Below are 19,080 nucleotides of genomic sequence, written 5' to 3'. Positions count from 1 at the left end.
CACTTTGGGAAGCCAAGGTGGGAGGATTGCCTAAGGCCACGTGTTTGAGACCAGCCTGGCCATCGGAGTTGGTCTACAAAAGAAAAAAATTAGCCAGGTGTGGTGGGCAACAGAGCAAGACCCATCTCTAAAAACAAAATGGCTAAAATGGTGAATTTTATGTTACGTATATTTTACCATCATAAAAGAAAACGAACAAGAAAGGAAGAATGCAGCTGGGCTCTACCCCGGTCAGTCCAGTGCTGGAGCCTATGTCAATGCCGCCTCTGCGTTCTCCGCTGAAAAGTGACCCAAAGACAAAGATTCCCCGAACCAGCTTCCCTGTGTGGCAAGAGGCCACACGGCCGGATGGGCGAGTGAGCCCCGGAGGCGAGGTGGCGCTGACGCCCGCAGGATGTGCCTGCCGGCTGGTCCCCTCCCGGGCCCTGTCCTGCTCCTGGCCCCAAACCCGGGCCTCGCCTTCCCCTTTGCACTGTGTCGTTAGCACATTCTCACGTCACAGGCTCCCGTGCGGCATACTTACTCACTGTGTACTCGTCCTCCAGACGGACACCGCCCCACCGCCGGCCCTTCCTGGAAAACAGATTGTCTTAGCTCACGCCCCTCCCGGCAACCTTGAGGCTGCGGTGCCCAGCTGAGGCTCCTCGCAGCAGGCAGACAGGGCCCAGCCAGGTCCTCTTCCTTCCTCTCGGCCTTGCAGGTCAGAAAATGGGATGTTCTTTGATGCTGGCCAGGCCGGCTCTGCCTCTGACCCCTGTTCTGTGTTTCCTGCCTAGAACTCCTCTCTTTGGCATGGCTAGAGACAGGGAGATCAGCTGGGCACTCCGCCGCCCAGCTCTGTCGTGGTGGCTGTGCTCAGCCCACCCGCTGTGTGGCCCTGCAGGCCCTCCCCATCCGTGGTTCTTGGGCAGAGACATGACATCACCTGGCAGGGGTTGGGGGGTTCCGTTGAATTCCCCCCACCTGGATCTTAGGAGAGTCCTGACCCTCCTTCATTCCCCAGCCCCATGGAATGAAATCTCCACTGGAGAAAAACCCAACACGATTTCAGATTGAAGCTGGTTCGGCAGTGGTGGAGTGGGTGTTCAGGAAGACAGAGGTCGGCCGGCCCTGCGCTTGCCTCTCACGCACAAAGAATGGGGGACAGTCCCTGTGATGAGCCTTCTGCACCCCAGCCCCACGGGGCCGAGCTCCACGAGTGAGTGACCCGCACGCGGCGCTGGCGCTGGGGGAGCTGGCTGCACGCAAACCGCTGGCCTGGAACAATCCCACTTGTGTTCCCGCGCCGCCCCGGTCCCGCCAGCCGCTGCACGGCCTGTGTGAACACCGCGTCATCTCCTGCTGCACGCTTTGGGCCCGCGGGTCACGACCAGGGATTATCTAACTGACGGAGCTCAGCTGGCCCCTCGTTCACGTCCCGGCACTTCGCGTTTCGTTAATTATCGTCTTTTGCTTTTGACGCAAAGGGTCGAGGTCTGGGTCAGGGTCACCGTGTATTTTCCTTTCATTCTCGTTAAAGTTGCCCAGCTCTCAGGGCCTCTGGTTAAATTCTCCTGGTGTCTAAAGATGTCCTCTCTCACTTTCCGGCCCCTAACAGTCTTTCATCCTGATTTCTCTGCAGCCACTTGAACAGCAAGGGAAATGTGGGTCGGCGTCTCTCCAGCCCAGGCTGCCTCCCTTTCTTGAAGGGCTGTAGCCACTTCTCAAGGGCATGTTTCTCCATCTTGCTGGCCCAGGGAACGCCCCAACCTGGGACCCAGGTGGCCAGCTCAGCAGGGCACCATGAAGGGGCTGGAACCCACCCCTCAGCCCTGAGGCAAGGCTTAAAGTTGTCCAGAAAAGTGAATTCTTTCAGAGCTCGGTCTTCTTGGAAGAATTCCCCCTTCACCCTTCGGGCCTTGGTCAAACCTTTGGTGGCCCCATGTCTGGTGAGGCCACCTCCGTGAGGGCTCCCTCCTGGGGGCTGAGAGGCCACCCCGAATTCAGCAGCCCACAGCCCTCGCCGGCCTTGACCTCCTGCTGCCAGCCATCTGGGTTGGGCTGTGAGGTCCTTGGGTTGGGGCTCATGACCTGGGCAGATAATGGATGCTCAGGGACCCTGTGTGGCCGATGGATTGACTCGCTCAGACCGTGGCTGAAGAAGCTTCCGACTGGTCACAGCAGTCGCCCCACCTCTACCCCTGCTCGCAAAGACCACTCCCCGCCCTGGAAGTCTGGCCTGGTGGACTCGCCAGCTATCCCCAGGGTCAGCACCAAAGAAGCACGAGAGATCGTCGTCCGGAGAGTTCAGGAGGTGGCCAGAGTGGTGCTGCGTGTCCACACTGTGGTGGGGCGTGGGCCTTGCGTGGTGACTTCCCAGCACTGCGTCACGGCGGGGCTCCTCCCCTGCCCCTCCCCCAGCCCCACGAAGCTCCCTCCAGAGAGCGCCGCGAGTCGCTCAGGCCGGGTCTTTGGGCTTCTCGTGGAGGAAGGATAAGGATGGCAGGTCGGGCGCCATCTTCCTAGAGGCTTGGTCACGTCAGAGGCGGGGAAGATTCCGGAAGGCCCTGGAGAAGGCCCCTTTGAAACTGAGGGCTGTGCATGGGGGGACAAGGGAAGACCCAGGTTTTTCGACAGGGGGAGACTGAAGCTTAAACGACTTGGGGAGCATCCCCTTTAAGGAAAATATTGGAACATTAGGCACAAACTCGAACGTTGAGGATGAGAAAAGAAATTCCTTTTCATCTGCAATCCCAATTCCTGGAAGTGCGTCTCCCCACTGAGACCTGCCCCCACCCTGCCCACCTAGCGTACTCCGCAAGGAAGCCCTGAAGTTGAGGCTTCCTGGGCTTTACGCCGAACCTGCCTGTGCCCGCCTTGGTGGACACCGGCGGGCTTGAACGCGGCCCAGCGAGTTACCCGAGGGGGGGATTGTCGTGTGTCCCACCCCCGCTGCCCGTGCAGCTGCGTCTCTGCCCGGCGTCCCTGTGCCCAGCAAGTGCCATCTATCACCTGGGCCGCCCACGAGGACACTCAGTGCAGCGCTGGGACGTTGGCATCTGACCCAGAGCGGAGGGAAGGCGGCCCACAGCTCTTTGCTCGCAAGCGTGTGGCGGGGCTGATTTATGGTCTCCCCAGTGACCCAGAAAACAAAACCCTGCCTTCTTCCCCCGCTCTGCTCTTGTCTGGGGCTCGGGACTGCGGGACTGCGTCTCCTGCCTGGCCACCGCCCGCGGGAGGAACCGCTCCAGACGGGCAGGAGGGCGCACGGCCGTGGCTGGTGCACATGGCACTGAAGGTTTTGATTAAAAAGGTGGGAGAATGGTGCTTTTTCTTCCTGTCAGCCAGACCTTAAATCAGCCCTCAAGTGAGGAAACGCTCTCCACAGTGGCCGCTCGGGGAACTTTCTGCCTTTCTCTCTGGTTCTGATTGCGTGCACGTGCTTAAGTGCAAGCCTGGAGTCGGGTTGGGAAGAGCCCCCTTGTGCCCCCGTGTGCCCTGCCGTCTCCTGCTGTCTTCACCCCAGCCCCCATCCGAGTCCCCGCGTGAGAGGAGCCAGCCAGCTTCGGGTTGGGGAAGGAAGAACTGGGAAGTTCCTGGCCGTGCGGGGGTCTGGAGGGCCCTCCTAGCCACCCGGCCTAAGCCCCGGACTTTACAGATGGCGAATCCGTCTGGATCCTTGGTGGCAAGTGGCAGATACTTACCTCCCGGTTGCTCAAACAAAGGGGGAAATTATTGAAAGATGGAGGGAGGGGGTTCTCCCCTACGATCGAGTGAAACCATGGGAGAGACGTGGCAGTACCTGGGCTGGGGAACCCCTGGAACCAGAGCTCTTCTCCCAGCGGCAGCTCCAGGGTGGCCCCAGCCAGCAGCTGCCGCGCCTCCAGCCCACAGTCCCTGCCTGAGACGGGCACGGCCCCTGAATCCAGTTCCAATTGAGAACATTCTGTAGAACCCTGATGGGCTCAGCTTGTCCCAAAGGCAGCAGGTAGAGCAGATGACCCACGGAGGTGCTGTGATGGGCAGACCCTTGTCCCCACCAGGAATGTGCGTGCACACACACATTTATTCCGCAGGTATACTGAGCACCTGCTGTGTGCTGGGACATCATCAGTCATTTCAGCACAGTGCAGTGGAGAGATTGCAGGCTTGAGTGGATTTGGAGCTTGGGTCCACCCTTTGCTAACAGCCTGTCCACAAGTGTTTACGGAACGCTCAGAGCACCCCAAGCGCTGCACTCGATTCTGAGGAGACAGGAATGAAACAACATCCCTGCCCTTCGCAGAGTTCTCTAAGGCTCGGTTTCTACATCTGGACGCTGGAACAATCGGCCCCACCTCACAGCATTGTCCTGGAGAAAACAGAGTATGAGTCTGTGTTGAAGCCCACCTTGAGGGCCCAGCACATGCCGTTCTCTGCTCAGGCCGGCCCCTCTCCCAGGCGCCCACAACTGCCTGCAGCCCTGGCTGCTGCTGGAGGCCCCACTCCCACCCCCGCCCCGCCCATGGCCAGGCTTCCCGTTGTGACGCAGAGCCCCAAGTGGAGGGTCAGGGGGCAGCCAGAGTACGGTTGTGGGAGTGTCCCACCCCATTCCCATCATGGAGGAGAAATGGGGGTGGCCCCCCAAGAAACAGCTGCTTCCACCCTGGTATGGGCAGAACAAGGCAGCCCCTTGTTTGGAAGGAAGGGGACCCCCCCGGAATCCCTTTCTTCCAGACAGTCTTGCCTCTCTCCTGCTCAACTTTTCCTGAAAGCTGAGTCTGTCCACATTGGGAAATTGCAAATAGTTTACATGGGGAATGTCAGCTGCCCACATACGAAAATATACACATCATTAAGGCCTAAGTGCTTGCGTCTGTAGATAGAGCGGGCAGTCTCCTGGGCTGACCTTTTGTCCACTGACTGAACCACGCTAATGAGGGCTGATCTGTCGGTGGGATGTTTTTGTGTGTTGAAGTGAAGCATATGTCGGACGTCAGCCTCTGTGTTGGGGGGGTACACAATGACAGCACTACACAAACAGCATTTGTCAAAACACGCAGAGCCCACTGCACCTCCTTCTCCAGCCCCCATGGGCCTCCAAGGAGGGCTTGCTCTTCAAGGCCAAAGTCACATCCTCCTACACTAGGAAGGCACGTGGCATCCTTGGAGAACATGCTCGTGCTCAGGGATGAGACTCTGGCTAGATTGCCTGTCTTTGCTCCCAGGCCAGCTGCTTGACCTTGGGGAGGTTACTTCTCTTCTGAGCCTATTTCTGTACCTGTAAAATGGGAGAGTAATCATGAAACCTACCTTGAGAGGATTGAACATTAAACCCATGTACAAGTCCTAGGACCTGGCATATAGCAAGTGTGTGCTCAAGAAATGACAGTGATGATGACAGTGATTGTGCCAGTTGTCACTGGGAGGAGGCATTGAGCGGAAGGGCCTGCCTGCTCAGAGGGTCATACTGGAAGTGGATCCTGAAGACTGGGTGGGACGTGGACGTGCCATGCTGGGGTGGGAAGGACTCCTGCCCAGGGGACAGGCAGAGGCCCAGGGGGGAAGCTGGAGCTTGCCCAGGAAATGGCCAGTGTGGGGCCAGAGCACGGGGAGCAGAGGGCAGACGGGAGAAGCAGGTCAGAAAGGGTGTTTGGGGCCAGATCCTGTAGGCAGTGGGGCCATCAGTGCTGTGTGGTGCAGAAAAACTCCCGTGGGGGCCATTGTCAAATGCAAGAGCAAATGGTAGCCGAGACCTGCAAGAGGCCTGCTGGATGGTACAAGTGGGAGAAGAGACTTCTGGAAACCAGGGCAGTGAGGTGGGGTTGGAGAGGAGGTGGTGGGTGGGAGAGACACCAGGGCTGAGATGGCTGTGTGTGTGTCCCCATCGGTGAAATGGGCACAAGCTGGTTTTGAGTGCAGCTGAGGAGGCCAAAGCTATGTGCTTCCCAGACAGCTGGCCCAAGACACCTGGCTTAGGACTCGTGCGGCTCAGATCCACTCCCCCCATTCAGCAGCTGATCCCGGCTGCACCACAGGCCAGCATGCGACTTGGGAAGGGTGCATTCCCTCAGTTTCCCCCCATCTGTGCCATGAGTGGGTTGAGGGGCTTAGCCCTGAGGGGTCTTCCCTGGAGAGCCCTCTGTGATCTCTGCCTCCTCCGCCCCATCTCGGCTCCTGAATCTCTGAGCAAGTTATAGGGCATGTGTCCCAGAAGGCTCCGAGAGCCACACCGGCGGCAGAGGAGGTGGGGTGGTGGCTCTGAATTGGCCTTCACGGCCCTTGAGTCACGCTGCAGCCCGGGTGCCCCGAGGACGCCAGCCATGCACAGCCGGTCCCACGTCCGCTGGGACGTCTTGAAACGTGGGACTCCGGTGCCGGAAGGTGCGCTGGGAACATGAGCATCGGGCATCCGGAGCTCCCCAATGGCACAGGGAATGGCGTCCCTTCCCCTGCCAGGCTTTCGAGGTACAGAGGGAGACAGAGTGCCGGGGCGATGGCAGTGGCCTTGGCGATGTCACCCTCAGGGCTGATCACCCGGCATTCGGTGGCTGCCCGGGTTTGCCCGAGAGGCGGCAGCAGCCCCTCCCAGCCGTTCCCGCTGCCTTTCCGAGGTCCAGAGGAGTCTTCCCCCTCTGTGCAGCACCTTCCTTCTGCCCCCAGCTCGCTCCGGCCTCGGGCCTCACCCGGTGGTTTCTCTCCACCTGTGCGAGCCCTGCCTCCCTTCCCCAGCCGGGGCTCGTCCTGCCCCTCCGGGCTCCGTCCCAAATGGTTCCTCCTTCCCCTCAACTGTTACTGCAAAGGCCGCGCCCCTCAGCTCCGAGATCAGTCACCTGGCGACTATTTCAGGTGTGCGGCTGGCTCCCTGCTCTTTGGGGACGGGGAGTCTCCCCGTGGGTGTCTCCCGGCCAGGCTGTGCCCCGAAGTCGCGCAGGGGTGCAATGGCGCCACCTAGTGGGCCGACTGCTCCCCGGCCTCGGCCGAAGGGGCAGAGGCAGAGCCGGGGCTGGGCTGCCAGCCTGCCCTTGGGTGACTGAGAGTCCCTCTCCCTTTACAAAGTCACTGCGGGCGGGCATGTGCGCATCCGAGGGAGGCCTTGGGTGGGGCGGGTGACCCCACTTGCTTGCTGGATTGGGAGCTGAGTACGATACCCGCCAGGGTGGCCTCCATGCCTTCCTCACCGCCGTCCCTCCCTCCCTCCCAGCCTGCCCCAATGCCTGAGATAGCGCGGATCATTCCAGCTGCCCGTGAAGCCCAGGGGCTCTTGTGAAGCTGTGGTTATGACCGGGGAGGGGTGAGGGGTTGAGCAGTTGTCGTACCAAGGGGCACTGGGAGGGGTCAGCCTTTCCGTATGTCACTCCATTTGCCGACAAGTCACCCAAAGCTCCGTAAATCCACCACACAAATGCAGCGTCAGGACAAGCGCCCGACCCTTCCATCCAGCCCGGCCACCAGCCCGACTGTCTTCTCGTTAGACGTCCCCAGGCCTCCCCTGTGTGGAGTCGTTCCTGGTCGTCGTATGTCACCCGCCAGGCCTGAGTATTGCAGAGGTTTCTGTTCTCACGCAGCAGACGATGAGAAAGGTCTGACGGGGGGGGGGGGGGGCTGCTGGGGTTCAGGGTCACAGCGGGGGGGGGGGGAGGACGCGTGAGATGAGGACGAATGGAGGAGAGGGGCTTAGAGAGGTACGAAGGCCACCCTGGGCCCTGTCGTGCGTTTTCGGGGCCCGCCCTGCTTGTGTCCAAAGTGGCGGGAAGGGCTTTTCTCAGTGGGCTGCAGTGCCCAGAAACAGCCCTGCAGTGCCCGGAAACAGCTCTGCAGCGTCTGGCTGCCCGGAGAGGTCCGTCCTGGTTAACACGGACACCACGAGCTGCCCGGGTCTCGAGAACTGGTGGCGCAAGCAGCGGGAGCAGCAGAGCAGGGCCGGGCTGGAGGGAAGAGGTGATGAGAAGGAGCAAGTAGTCAGGGCCGCCAAGGCAGAGTGACAGACCCTCTGTCCCACGCGCTGGAACTGCGGCGGCCCTGCCCCCATCTGAGCGGGCCCTGGGTTCCTCTGGTGCAGGACGCAGACTCTATGCTAATTTCCCATCGGGGGTGGACAGGGGCAGGGGGGCCGTGGAGCAGGTTCTTCCCCCTCCCGGTGAAGGGAGCTGCATCCAGAGGCACAGACTCGGGGAGCAGGCAGAGCGCCCCCACGAGTAATGCCACCTCGCTTGTCCCCAGCTGCAGTGGGGAAGAGAAGGGGCCAGGAGGAGGTCCCAGCATGCCAGGCAGCCCACAGGTCCCCGAGGCAGCCAAGGGAGAGAGCGCTCCGGCCAGCACCCCAGGCATACACAGCAGCGTCCCCAAGGCCTGTCCTGTTCTCCTAAGCTGCCCAGGAGAGGTGGCCACAGACCCTCCTCGGGGACAGCGGGGGGTCATCAGAGTGGACTTTCTGACGGGACCAGGCAGGCTCGTCACGCCGAGGTTGGCCAGCCAGTTCACTTCTGTTGCCGAGACCGTCGAGGGGTTGGCGTTCACGGTGGGGCCCCTGGGACAGAGAAACCCTGTCCCGGTCCTTCCTGCAGCCTTGGAAGCTGTGCCACCCACAAAAGCTGGTTTCGTGCCGTTCAAGGGAACCTTGGTGCCTAAATCCACACTGTTGCGTTAAGTCAAGGTCTGCAGCTAGGGCCATTAGAGGAAACCATCTGGTGACCAAAGAAGTAAAGCACTGTTGGCCTGGGCTAGTCCCAGGACCCTGGGGGAGTTTCACCAAAGACCACCACCAAGACCCCTTCTCCTGGCCGCCTTCACCCCTGCAGATGTCCATGTGCCTGGAGGCCCTGTCCCCTGGGTACCTGTTTGGTTAGATCTTGGAGGGACATCTTTGACGGGAAGAGCACAGCCTTGTCCTTTCTCCCCACCCTAACCCTCAGCTTCATCCCAGAGGGACAGTCTCTGCTAGGAGGAGCTGCAGCACTGCCCAGCCACAGCTCTCCTGACACGTGGAGTGAGGGTCACATTTCTGCCCAGAGCCCCCCCGGCCTGTAGGGTACACCCCCTTCCCAGCAAGCCCCACAGGCCTCCTGGAAAGGGATGTGAAACCGCAGGAACTAGTGCCTGTGGAGACCCAGAGGGTGGATCGCAGGTGCTGAGCCGAGGCTGTGCAGGCTGTGGGGCCTTCTCACGGGGTCCCCTTTGCCATCACCTTCTCTGAACCGGACATGCTCCCATCCACTGATGCAAATGGTAGCGTCTGACTGCGGCATCCGCTGAGCACCTGCTCGCCCCTCACCCTCCTGGCAGGCGTGGGCTTCAGTTCCAGACCGACACTGGCCAGCGGCTTCTTGGTCTAATTGGCAAAGATGTCCTCCCTGGAGGCACTTGAAAGGGGATTTGGTTGGAATCGCTTAACTTCTTCAAGTGCAGCCAAATGCATTATTATCTGCTCATTAACTCCCTTGTTAGGGCTTTGCCTGTGGGCAGAGCCCTGCTGCCAGCCAAGCCAGAGCAGTGTGACTTCATGCACACAGCTGGGTCACTGTGGACTGGGGCAGCCCCTCCCATCCTGCCTGCCGGTGGAGTGCGGCCAGTGAGGGGCAGGAGGCCTGGGGCCAAATTCCACTTGGCCTCTCACTCAGTCTGCCACGGAGCCTTTCCCAGACGACCCAGGACCATGGTGAGCTCGCCCTTCTCTGAGCTGCGTCACCTGCCTCTGCTGCAGGACTCAGCAGCACCCTGGCTCGCACACTGGGCTCTGTGGGGCCCCAGGGGCTAAGGTCACACCTCAGGGGCCTTCTAAGGGGATGAGAGGGTCACAGGTGGCCCGGACAGCCCACCCCCTCCAGCCTGATCTTACTCAGGAGTCACCCAACCTGGGTTCACATCCTCCCCCAGTCACTTACTGGCTGGGTGACCTTGGGGAAATTGCTTAACCTTTCTGAACCTTAGTTTCCTCATCTGCAAAATGGGCGTCATAGTAATACCCACCTCAGAGGGCCATAATGAACATTAAATGACATGATACACATAAGGCGTTTGGCACAATACCTGAGCACAGTTAGCCTTCAATGTATGTAGACCGTTGTTTCCAATTAAATTATTTTTATAGGTTTTAAATATTGGGTCGATGGATGAGTTTCACCCAGAGCAGAAACACAACACTGAGCATCTTTTCTGCACAAGTTAGGGCCAGCACTCTACAGGTTGCTTTTCTGTGTCTTGTTCCTTCATCAAGTTTTTAATGTGGAGAGGGAGGGATGGTCCAAAGCAGAGTGGGACAGATGGTGGAGGGGAGCGGCCACCACCCAGGATAGCTGATGGCGACTGTGGAGATGGGCTGGAGCCCTCCGATTGGGGTTCGTGGCCTTGCCTGCACTTGGGTGGGTGGCATTTACCATCACGTCACACCCACACCTGAGGCACCCCCACCCCAAGGAGCTGGAGACCCTCTGGCCAGGCTCAGGAGGGGGACCCTGAGGGCAGGGCTGAGCCTGCAGAGAGGGCCAGGTCCAGGAAAGAAACCAGGAAGGAAGGAAGGAAGGGATTTGGGCATTCAGAACCCTGGGGAATAGAAAATGAGCCACTGATTTCATTCACCAGGGACACGCCAGCTGCTGCCACCGGGGCTCCTCCTCCACCCCCCAGGATCGAACCCCCCACAGAAACCGCCCAGCGGACTTAGCAATGCAATCAGCCCCATAGTCACATTTCAATAGCTGGGAAGAGAAAGCAAGCCTTTCAGATCTCAGCATCCTTTGGGGAGAAAGATGTGTCTACGCCCGTCTTTCTGAGCCCACTCCCAGCAATTTTCTCAATTATCCCTGTAATTTATTAAAAACCCATCTCGAAGCCCAGCTGGTGAGTCAGCCCCTAGGGACAGCTGGTGGCGGGTGATTGGGGGGAAGGGGAGGGGTGGGCGAGGCATGCCCTGGGTGGAGCTGCCTTCTGCCTGTCCCTGCGCCTTCCGGAAGTAGCCGCTGTTCCTGGGTGGGATGGAGAAACTGCTAGAACTGTCCTCTCAAACTTGAAATACTGAGGCCAGCAGCTTAACCTAGAAGGAGAACGACAATAGTGACTTTTATTTGACGCTTACTCCATGCCACCATCTGGGCCAAACGCTTTACCTGAAGGTTTCATTGAATCATTCCGGGAGAAATTATTTCTGATTATCTCTGATAAGAGAGAGAAGCTGAGCAGTTAAGACCAAGGTCCCGCAGCTGCAAGTAGCAGATCTGGGATTCAAACCCGGCTCCACAGCTGTGTGCACACAGTGCCTGAGCCCCCCGCCCCCTACAAAGCCTTCCGTTGTGTGCATTCCAAATGGGCTGTTCATCTTCACAATTGCCCTCAGAGGAAACAGGCCCAGAGTGGCCAAGGGACGTCACCAAGCTTGCTTGGGACTTGCGGATGAGCTGGGCCACGTTGCACCACTCCTCACAGTTGTGGGCACTGGTGCACCTTGTCAGTTCTGAGCACGGGCCTCGGGGACCATCATCCTCAATGCTATGGAGATGAGGAGTGAGGCTCAGAGGAGCCAAGTGGCCTCCAGGGGGTCACACAGCCTGTAAGTGGCAGAGCCAGTCTCACCCTGAGTCTGGGCTTGTTCCTAACCTTGCAGCCCAGCCTCCTCCTGTCACCACTGAACAGGGTTCACTTGGCCCAGGGCAGGTGTGGGCAGGAGGGGCGGCGGGCACCCTGGGTGTGTGCACTGCTCCTCCCTGCTCACTGACCACCCCCTTCCTTCCTGCCTCCAGTCCCCAGTCTTCATCGCCCAAGTCGGCCAAGACCTGGTCTCCCAGACGGAGGAGAAGCTCCTGCAGAGGCCGAGCAAGGAACTCTTTTCTGCCTGTGCACGGTAAGTGCCCAGACCCTTGCCCTGCCCTGGCCGGGCCTGGGGAGTGGCTGCCTCTAGCCTTCCACCTAGCAGCTCGGGGCACGGGGGCATGTGCCCGAGGACCCCAGGCAAGCTACCCAACTGTTTGTATATTTCCCACGAAGGGGAAAAGATACCAAGGTGCCAAGTCCAAAGAAAACATCTGCTTCAAAGGGTGTTGAAAGCAAGTGGCTCTCCAGGCTGTTGAGACAGAGGAATGTGTAAAAATTTGACCCTGCCTGGTGGTTTGGAATCCTTCCCAGCCCCAACCCCCACCCTGCCACCAGCCGGAGCCGGTGGAGCCAGCGCAGGGGGAGGGGCCTTCCCAGCCACTCTATCACCTTGTCTGCAGGCCAGCACCTGCCCCAAGGCATGTCAGTGTGTGTGCTCTGGCGGACACCAGCTGAGCTCCCACCCCGGCCTGCATACACACAAGTGCACACACATGCCCATGCCAGCACATGCAAGCACATACATGCCAAGAACTGTCTGGAGCCAGGTTACTCCACACAGCTAGATGAGCCTGGGGGCTTTTTTTGCACCTTACTCAGCACCACAGGTGTCCCTTGAGAACCTGCTGTGTACCTGGCACTGTGCTAGTTACTGGGGGATACCGAAGTGAGCAGGAGCCCAATCCTGCTTTTGTGGAGCTTGCACAAGAAAACCAGCGACCCACACGCACTGGGGGAAGAGCCGGGAGGTCAGGGGGGCCCAGCCCCGTGTTAGGTGCTGGGAAAGGCCCCGGTGGGCAGAAGCCAGCCTGGGTGCTGCTCTCTTGGAGCCGGCCGAGAGTCAGATCTGACAGTGGTGGCATCCTGCTAGTGACCCTGACCCCGACTGAATGGCCCCCCTGGGCCCCTACACTGGCCCATCTCTGGGTTTGGAAGGATTCGGCCTCCGACGTGCTGCCGGCTCCCTTCCCTTCTCCAGGCCCCAAGTGCCTGGGCTGGATTGCTCAGCGAGGCCACTTGTGGAAGGGAAGAAGCCCATCCCTGCCTGTAGCCAGGCCTGGACACCTGCCGGGCCCTGCGCTGATAGTCTGATAGGGTCCCCAGCACCCTGGGCCCAGCCTGGCACCTGGCCACCGCAAGTGACCAGCAAATTCTACTGCATGCGTGAAACACTCCCAGTGGCTTTTGCTGGTCCCGGACCAAATCCGGAGCCTGCCCCCACCACCTGCAGGTCCTCCCTGCACCTCGTGAGGCCTTCATCTGTTCTCAGCTCAAGGGCCCCCTCGTCAAAGCAGCCTGCCTGACCCCCGACAGCCTCCCCTAACTCAAATTCGTGATGACACAACTCTGAGTATATGTTTGTTATTTATGATTTGTGTCCCCACACGATGCCAGCCCCACGCTCACAGCTGCATCCCAGGACCTAGAACGATGGCCAGCACGTGGCAGGTACCCAGTAAATGTTTGCAGGATCAACCAATTCCAGGCGACCTTCATAAATCGACAGCACCTCTGGCATCCGCGTCTGCATCGGCTGCGAGGCCGTGTGTGTTTGCATCTGCAAAGCCTGGAAGTGGATGAGGCCAGGCGCTAACCTGCTGGACACAGCCCTGCTCGTCTACTCCAAGGCCAAGGCTATAAAATGTTCTCCTTTTGTTCCCTCTGAGCTAGGTCCGTCCATGACTACCTGAGGGGAGAGCCGTTCCACGAATACCTGGACAGCATGTACTTCGACCGCTTCCTGCAGTGGAAGTGGCTGGAGAGGTGAGTCCCCCACCCCCATGCCTGCGTGCGGACGGATGGGGAGGCAGAGGGGCGGTAAACAGATTGTTCATCTGAGAACTTACATAAAAATCAGTTACCTCCCATGGGCTCAAGGTTAAAATAACATGGACTGTGTTCCTCCTGTTAATTAAGTTCTTGTGTATTCTAGAAAGGCTCTATGCTTATGAAAACACACACACACACACAGATATTCATTTATCCACACATATGGCATACTGTTGTTACTTTTTTGGTTCCCTGTCTTTGAGAATTCTTTCTCCACCAGCAAAATAAAGAGCCTTTGAATATTCTTTGAAATAGGTGCACATCCTTTATTTGACACAGTGCCCTGTTGGTGGACAATGGGGTTGTTCTACATTCTCTGAGCAACCTTCCCTAAATAGTGAATAGCATGTACATAAATCTTTACGTACTTTTGCAAGTACAGACATACAAATTCCTAGCAGAGGACTTTCTGGTTAAAAGGCACCTGACTGTAAACTGTGGGGCTGTTGAATTGTCTCCCACACAGCTGCCCCCTTGGTCCCACCGGTGCCTGAGCTGCCTCTCGGCTTCACCAACATTGTTCTTGGGTTTTCCGACCCAGTGAGTGAGCAGCGGGGTGTCCTCAGTGCTTTTTTTTTTTTTTTTTTTTTTTGAGACAGAGTCTCGCTTTGTTGTCCAGGCTAGAGTGAGTGCCGTGGCGTCAGCCTAGCTCACAGCAACCTCAAACTCCTGGGCTCGAGTGATCCTTCTGCCTCAGCCTCCCGAGTAGCTGGGACTACAGGCATGCGCCACCATGCCCGGCTAATTTTTTATATATATATATCAGTTGGCCAATTGATTTCTTTCTATTTATAGTAGAGACGGGGTCTCGCTCTTGCTCAGGCTGGTTTTGAACTCCTGACCTTGAGCAATCCGCCCGCCTCGGCCTCCCAAGAGCTAGGATTACAGGCGTGAGCCACCGCGCCCGGCCTCTCAGTGCTTATTTTTTGTCTTTCTAATAGTGGGTGCGGCTGAGCATCTTCTATTTTGTTTGCTGCCTCGTTCTCTTCAAAGTACTCCCCTGTGAAGCCGGGGGGCCTGGCCCAGGACCCCAGCCCAGGACCCCAGCCCAGGGTCTGCAGAACGGGGCAGTGCCTGTGTTAAATCCATGCCAGGCTAAGCTGGGAGCTGAGGGTGGGAGCCCAGGGCCCCTGTCCCCGGAGGCCTGGCACTCACGACCATTAGGGACATGGGTCAGAGAGCAAGGAGGCCCCCCGCTCCTGCCTGCATGTCAGCACCACGGCTGGCCGAGTCCCCTCTGGTGCTCAGGAAGCTGCGGGACAGGAGTCCCCAAAGGCCCATCCGCAGCCCTCCCTACTTACTTCGGGAAGCCCAGCAGGAAAACGCCCTGCTATGCAGCCATTGGATGGGCCATTTCTCTCCACCCTGACCGGTGGGGCTGAAAGAGTGACCAAGCGTGGCCTTCTCTGTTGGCCACTGACCACCGCTGGCCACATCACGTGTCCTGGAGGCCCAAAGTGAAGGATCAGCCCAGACATCCTGCTGAGGGCACCGGAGCCCCCAGGCTCTGCCTCTTCCCGGGGAAGGGCCGCTCACCTCTCCAGCGCCTGCCTTGGAGGTTGGGGGTGAGGACGAAATCAGGGGAGCACGTGCAGGAACACGGCAGGCATCAACAGAGCTCGGCCGTGTGGCCGCAGGAGGGGAACTGCTGGCTGCCGCTGTGGCTGTCACTACGATCAGTCGTCAGCATCACCGTTGTCATCCTCACCTCGCCATGTCTGGTGCCGGAGGAGCAGCAGGCTCTTGCTGGAGGCCCAGTCCTGGTTCTGCCACTCACAGGACAGTCAGTGGGGCTGCATTCACCGTGCCCCATGCCCTGCTCTGGAGCCCTGGCCCTGATCTGTGCCCACCTCCCCAGGGTGGCAGTGTGCTCAGGCTGCCTGGACCCCAGCCCCAGCCCCACCACGTTCCAGCCAGGGCCTCGGGCTACTCACTTCATCCCTGGAAGCCTCAGTGTTCTCATCTGCAGAATGGGGACAGTGACAGCCCCACCTCCTGAGACTGGTGCACATGGGCTCCAGAGGGGGTCACGTCCTTTATTCCTAGGCGTTCTAATAATGACCTCTGACACGCACAGCAACAGTTCACGAAGAGCCCTCCATGAGTGCCTATGCCTTCTTATCACCTCCATTTTACTGAAGATGCAAGGCTCAGAGAGGTTGACAGGTGGGCCCTGGGCCACACAGCAAGGGCCTGGCAAGGCTGGAACCCGAGCCCAGTGTCCTCACTCAGGGCCTTGGGCCCTAGTCCACCAGAGCTCCAGTTCCAATAGAATTCGATGGCTGTGGCCACTGGCTTTCATCTTGTCTCTGCCAAGCACGTGAAATGGAGAAATGGGCATTTTTAACCCATGCACTGACCAAAAGGATTTGAGTTCACCCTTTTGAAAGCATGAAGTTTTTGAAGCCAGTGGGATAGAACCGTGGCCTAGGAATGCCCTGAATGACTGCAAAAGCACCCTGCCTCCCCCCCTCCCCCCACCATTTTTTTTTTCTTGCAAACAAGATCGTGGCCCGTGAGTGCTGTGCTGTTGAAATATTAAAGGGATTTTTTTCCCTCACAAGGTTAACCAAGAAATTCCTGGGAAATTGCATTACACTCTTTCCCCTAGCGGAGGAGCTCTGCGGTGGTGCCGACCCACTGTCTGTCCTGCACGTGCGGTGAGCCGTCGGGCCGCCGCCTTCCTGTGGTTCGAGGGCGGCTGCAGGAAAGGCTTCCCGGCCTGGCGGGTGCCGGCGCCTGGCAGGTAGTCCCCGGGGCCGCCCGGCTGCGCCTGTGCGTTAGGAAGACCAGAGCGCCGGGAGCCCCGCAGAGGGACAGCTCTGTGCTTCCCGAGAACACCCCAGCAGCCAGAGTCACTGTGTGTCACTGTGTGCGGTTCGAGGCTGGGGTGCCCGAGGGAGCCCTGGGTTCCAGGGTTGTCCTAAAGGAGCGGCCGTGGTGCCAAAGACGTGATTTCCAGTGAAGTCCCAGCAGCGACAAGGATGTCCGTGGAAGATTCGTGCATTCAGGAGCTGCCGGGGGACCTAAGGCTCACCGGCCATTCTCAGGCCGACCCAGTTCTTTGGCCCAATTCAGTCTCCATCCGCCCCCAGCCCTGGTCAGGACTCATGTGGGGGGGATGGAGGACGGGGTGCTCAGAAATAGTCCGGGAGAACCAAGAGCCAATTTTTTACATTTTAAGCTGATTATTTGAGGCCAGACAGGCCAGCGATGGAAACGAGAGCCGTGTGCACCGTGGCGTCCTTTGCTGCAACTAGATAAGATGACCATGTTTGCTCCGAGAAGTACCATCCTTGCCTCATGCTCGGAGTTCTGTCTGACTGGACGCTGTAAATGGCTTTGGCTAATTGCCATGAGGAGCGAAGTCAGGCACAGTGACTCACATCTGCAATCCTAGCACTCTGGGGGGCTGAGGCAGGAGGGTCTCTTGAGGTCAGGAGTTCGAGACCAACCTGAGCAAGAGTGAGACCCTCGTCTCTACAAAAAACAGAAAAATTAGCCAGTCATTGTGGCATGAGCAAGAGGATCACTTGAGTCCAGGAGTTTGGGTTGCTATGAGCTGTGCCAACACCACTCTAGCCTGGGCAATAGAGTGAGACCCTGTCTCAAAAACAAACAAACAAACAAAAAAAAAAAACCCAAAAAACTGAGGAATCAGGAGACACAAGGTAATTGTTACTTCATGAATACCAATTTTGATAGATGGGATCTTCCAGTGCTCTGGATCTATGGGGGAAATATAACAAAAGGGTCCTCGGCAGTGAAAATGTTGGGACCAACCGATGGTTAAAGATCACCGGACGCGATTTGGAGACCGTCGGCCGTTGCCCCTGCCGAGGCCAGGTCTTCCCAGGGCAGCGCCAGCGCGGAGGGACAGGACGGGCCCAGTGTGCAGCGCCGGGAGGGTGCCGTCTCCTCGTGTCCTCTGTGGGACGATCCTCTGCAGCTCCTGGCCCTCCCCTCTCCCTGCCTGGAAGACACGGCTTTCTTCTGAGCCTCACCGTGTGATTGCACCTGGGAGAGAGAGGGCAGCCGCACGGACATGTGGTCGGGCAACTTGGGACTCCCACTCTTCCCACCTTCCGCTCTGCCCTCCGAGCAGGCGAGCACTGCCCGTCCCCCAGCCTGCAGGGGCCCAGGGTGGTGGCCTGGGACTTGAACGCCCAGCCCCAGAGCAAGTCCTTGAAGGCCCCGTCTGCAGCCTTGGTTCCTGGGGATCCCCAAGGGCTGCAGCTGTGGTCGCCGGCTGCTTTCCGTGGGGCTCTTGTCAATTTCTTATGGATTCTGAATCTCATAACATGCAACCAACCTTGGATTCTTGCTTTTTTTCCAGGCAACCGGTGACCAAAAACACTTTCAGGCAGTATCGAGTGCTAGGAAAGGGGGGCTTCGGGGAGGTGAGTGAGCACCCTGTTTTCAAATGGAAGTTCCTGTACTCTAATCGGCTGTCCTGTCCCTTCTGGGTTGGCCTGAAGGGCTCTAGGCAGGGTCCCCTGCCCATGGCAGCAGTGAGGGAGGGCGAGGGTCGTGTCACGTGGGTCTAGGGCAGGTGGGAGGCCATCTGTAGCAGGGCAGGTGAGATGGAGGTGTTTTCCCTGCCAGCTACAGTCAGGGACCCAGCCCGGAGGGGACACATGGGCACCCTTGGTTGTGTTTGGGGAGGGAGGAGTGAGGGCATGAGGAGCTGAGCGACTGTGGCCACTTATGTGTCTGGATGATGCCGTCATGCAGAGTTAGAGATTTCCTCGAGGGTTACCCGATCCTCCCAGTGCACGGGGCAAGCCTCGGCATTCGCATTAGAGACGAGGGAAGCCGAGGTTCAGAATGGTCAGGTGACCCAGCCAATAAGGAGCAGAACTAAGACTTGAGGCCAAGCACCCTGGTTCCCACTTCTCTGAATTATAAAGTCAGGGTTCCAAGGGTCCCCCATCCCTGACCGCCAAACTGGACCTCTGTACCAGCCGCTTGGGAAAATCAGATTGCCCCAAAAACGGGACAGTACTTGGGGCCCTGGCCGGTCATCTAAACATCAGAGCGAATGGCTGATTCTGCACCTTCAGGGGCCAGGAGTCCCCCAGGGGGAGGGGAGGGCAAGGTGGCACGAAGCCAGCCCAGGGTGCGGGCCAGGGCGGCTGTGGGCCCGAGGCTGGGCATCGCTGGTCCTCTGGGCCTGCAGCTCCCGCAAGGCCGGGCACGGCTGGCCCTGGCCCTGTCTGTGGCCCGGGGGGATTGGGACAGACCTCCACAGTGCTCTTATCACCGAGGTTTCTTTCCTGCAACTCAGGTCTGCGCCTGCCAGGTTCGGGCCACGGGCAAAATGTACGCCTGCAAGCGCCTGGAGAAGAAAAGGATCAAGAAGCGGAAAGGGGAGTCCATGGCGCTCAACGAGAAGCAGATCCTGGAGAAGGTCAACAGTCAGTTTGTGGTGAGCGCGTGCGTGGCTGGCGCCGGCTCCCTCCTGGCGACGGGACCCGGGAAGGGGCG

At 58.9% G+C, this 19,080-nt stretch overlaps 1 protein-coding gene across 2 annotated transcripts in view; it reads left to right on the top strand.

Moving 5' to 3' along the window:
* GRK5 (G protein-coupled receptor kinase 5) overlaps window positions 1-19,080 on the top strand; it is a 192,667-nt gene that overhangs the window by 156,902 nt on the left and 16,685 nt on the right. For both annotated transcript variants that reach the window (XM_012739156.2, XM_076009754.1), the window contains exons 5-8: window positions 11,694-11,794; window positions 13,435-13,527; window positions 17,930-17,993; window positions 18,881-19,021. In XM_012739156.2, the coding sequence (XP_012594610.1) occupies window positions 11,694-11,794; window positions 13,435-13,527; window positions 17,930-17,993; window positions 18,881-19,021 (399 nt within the window). The remainder of the gene's footprint in view (window positions 1-11,693; window positions 11,795-13,434; window positions 13,528-17,929; window positions 17,994-18,880; window positions 19,022-19,080) is intronic.

The sequence above is a fragment of the Microcebus murinus genome, chromosome 14 (assembly GCF_040939455.1).
Source record: "Microcebus murinus isolate Inina chromosome 14, M.murinus_Inina_mat1.0, whole genome shotgun sequence".
Classification (NCBI taxonomy): Eukaryota; Metazoa; Chordata; class Mammalia; order Primates; family Cheirogaleidae; genus Microcebus; species Microcebus murinus.
This window is presented reverse-complemented; position numbering and strand designations above follow the sequence as displayed.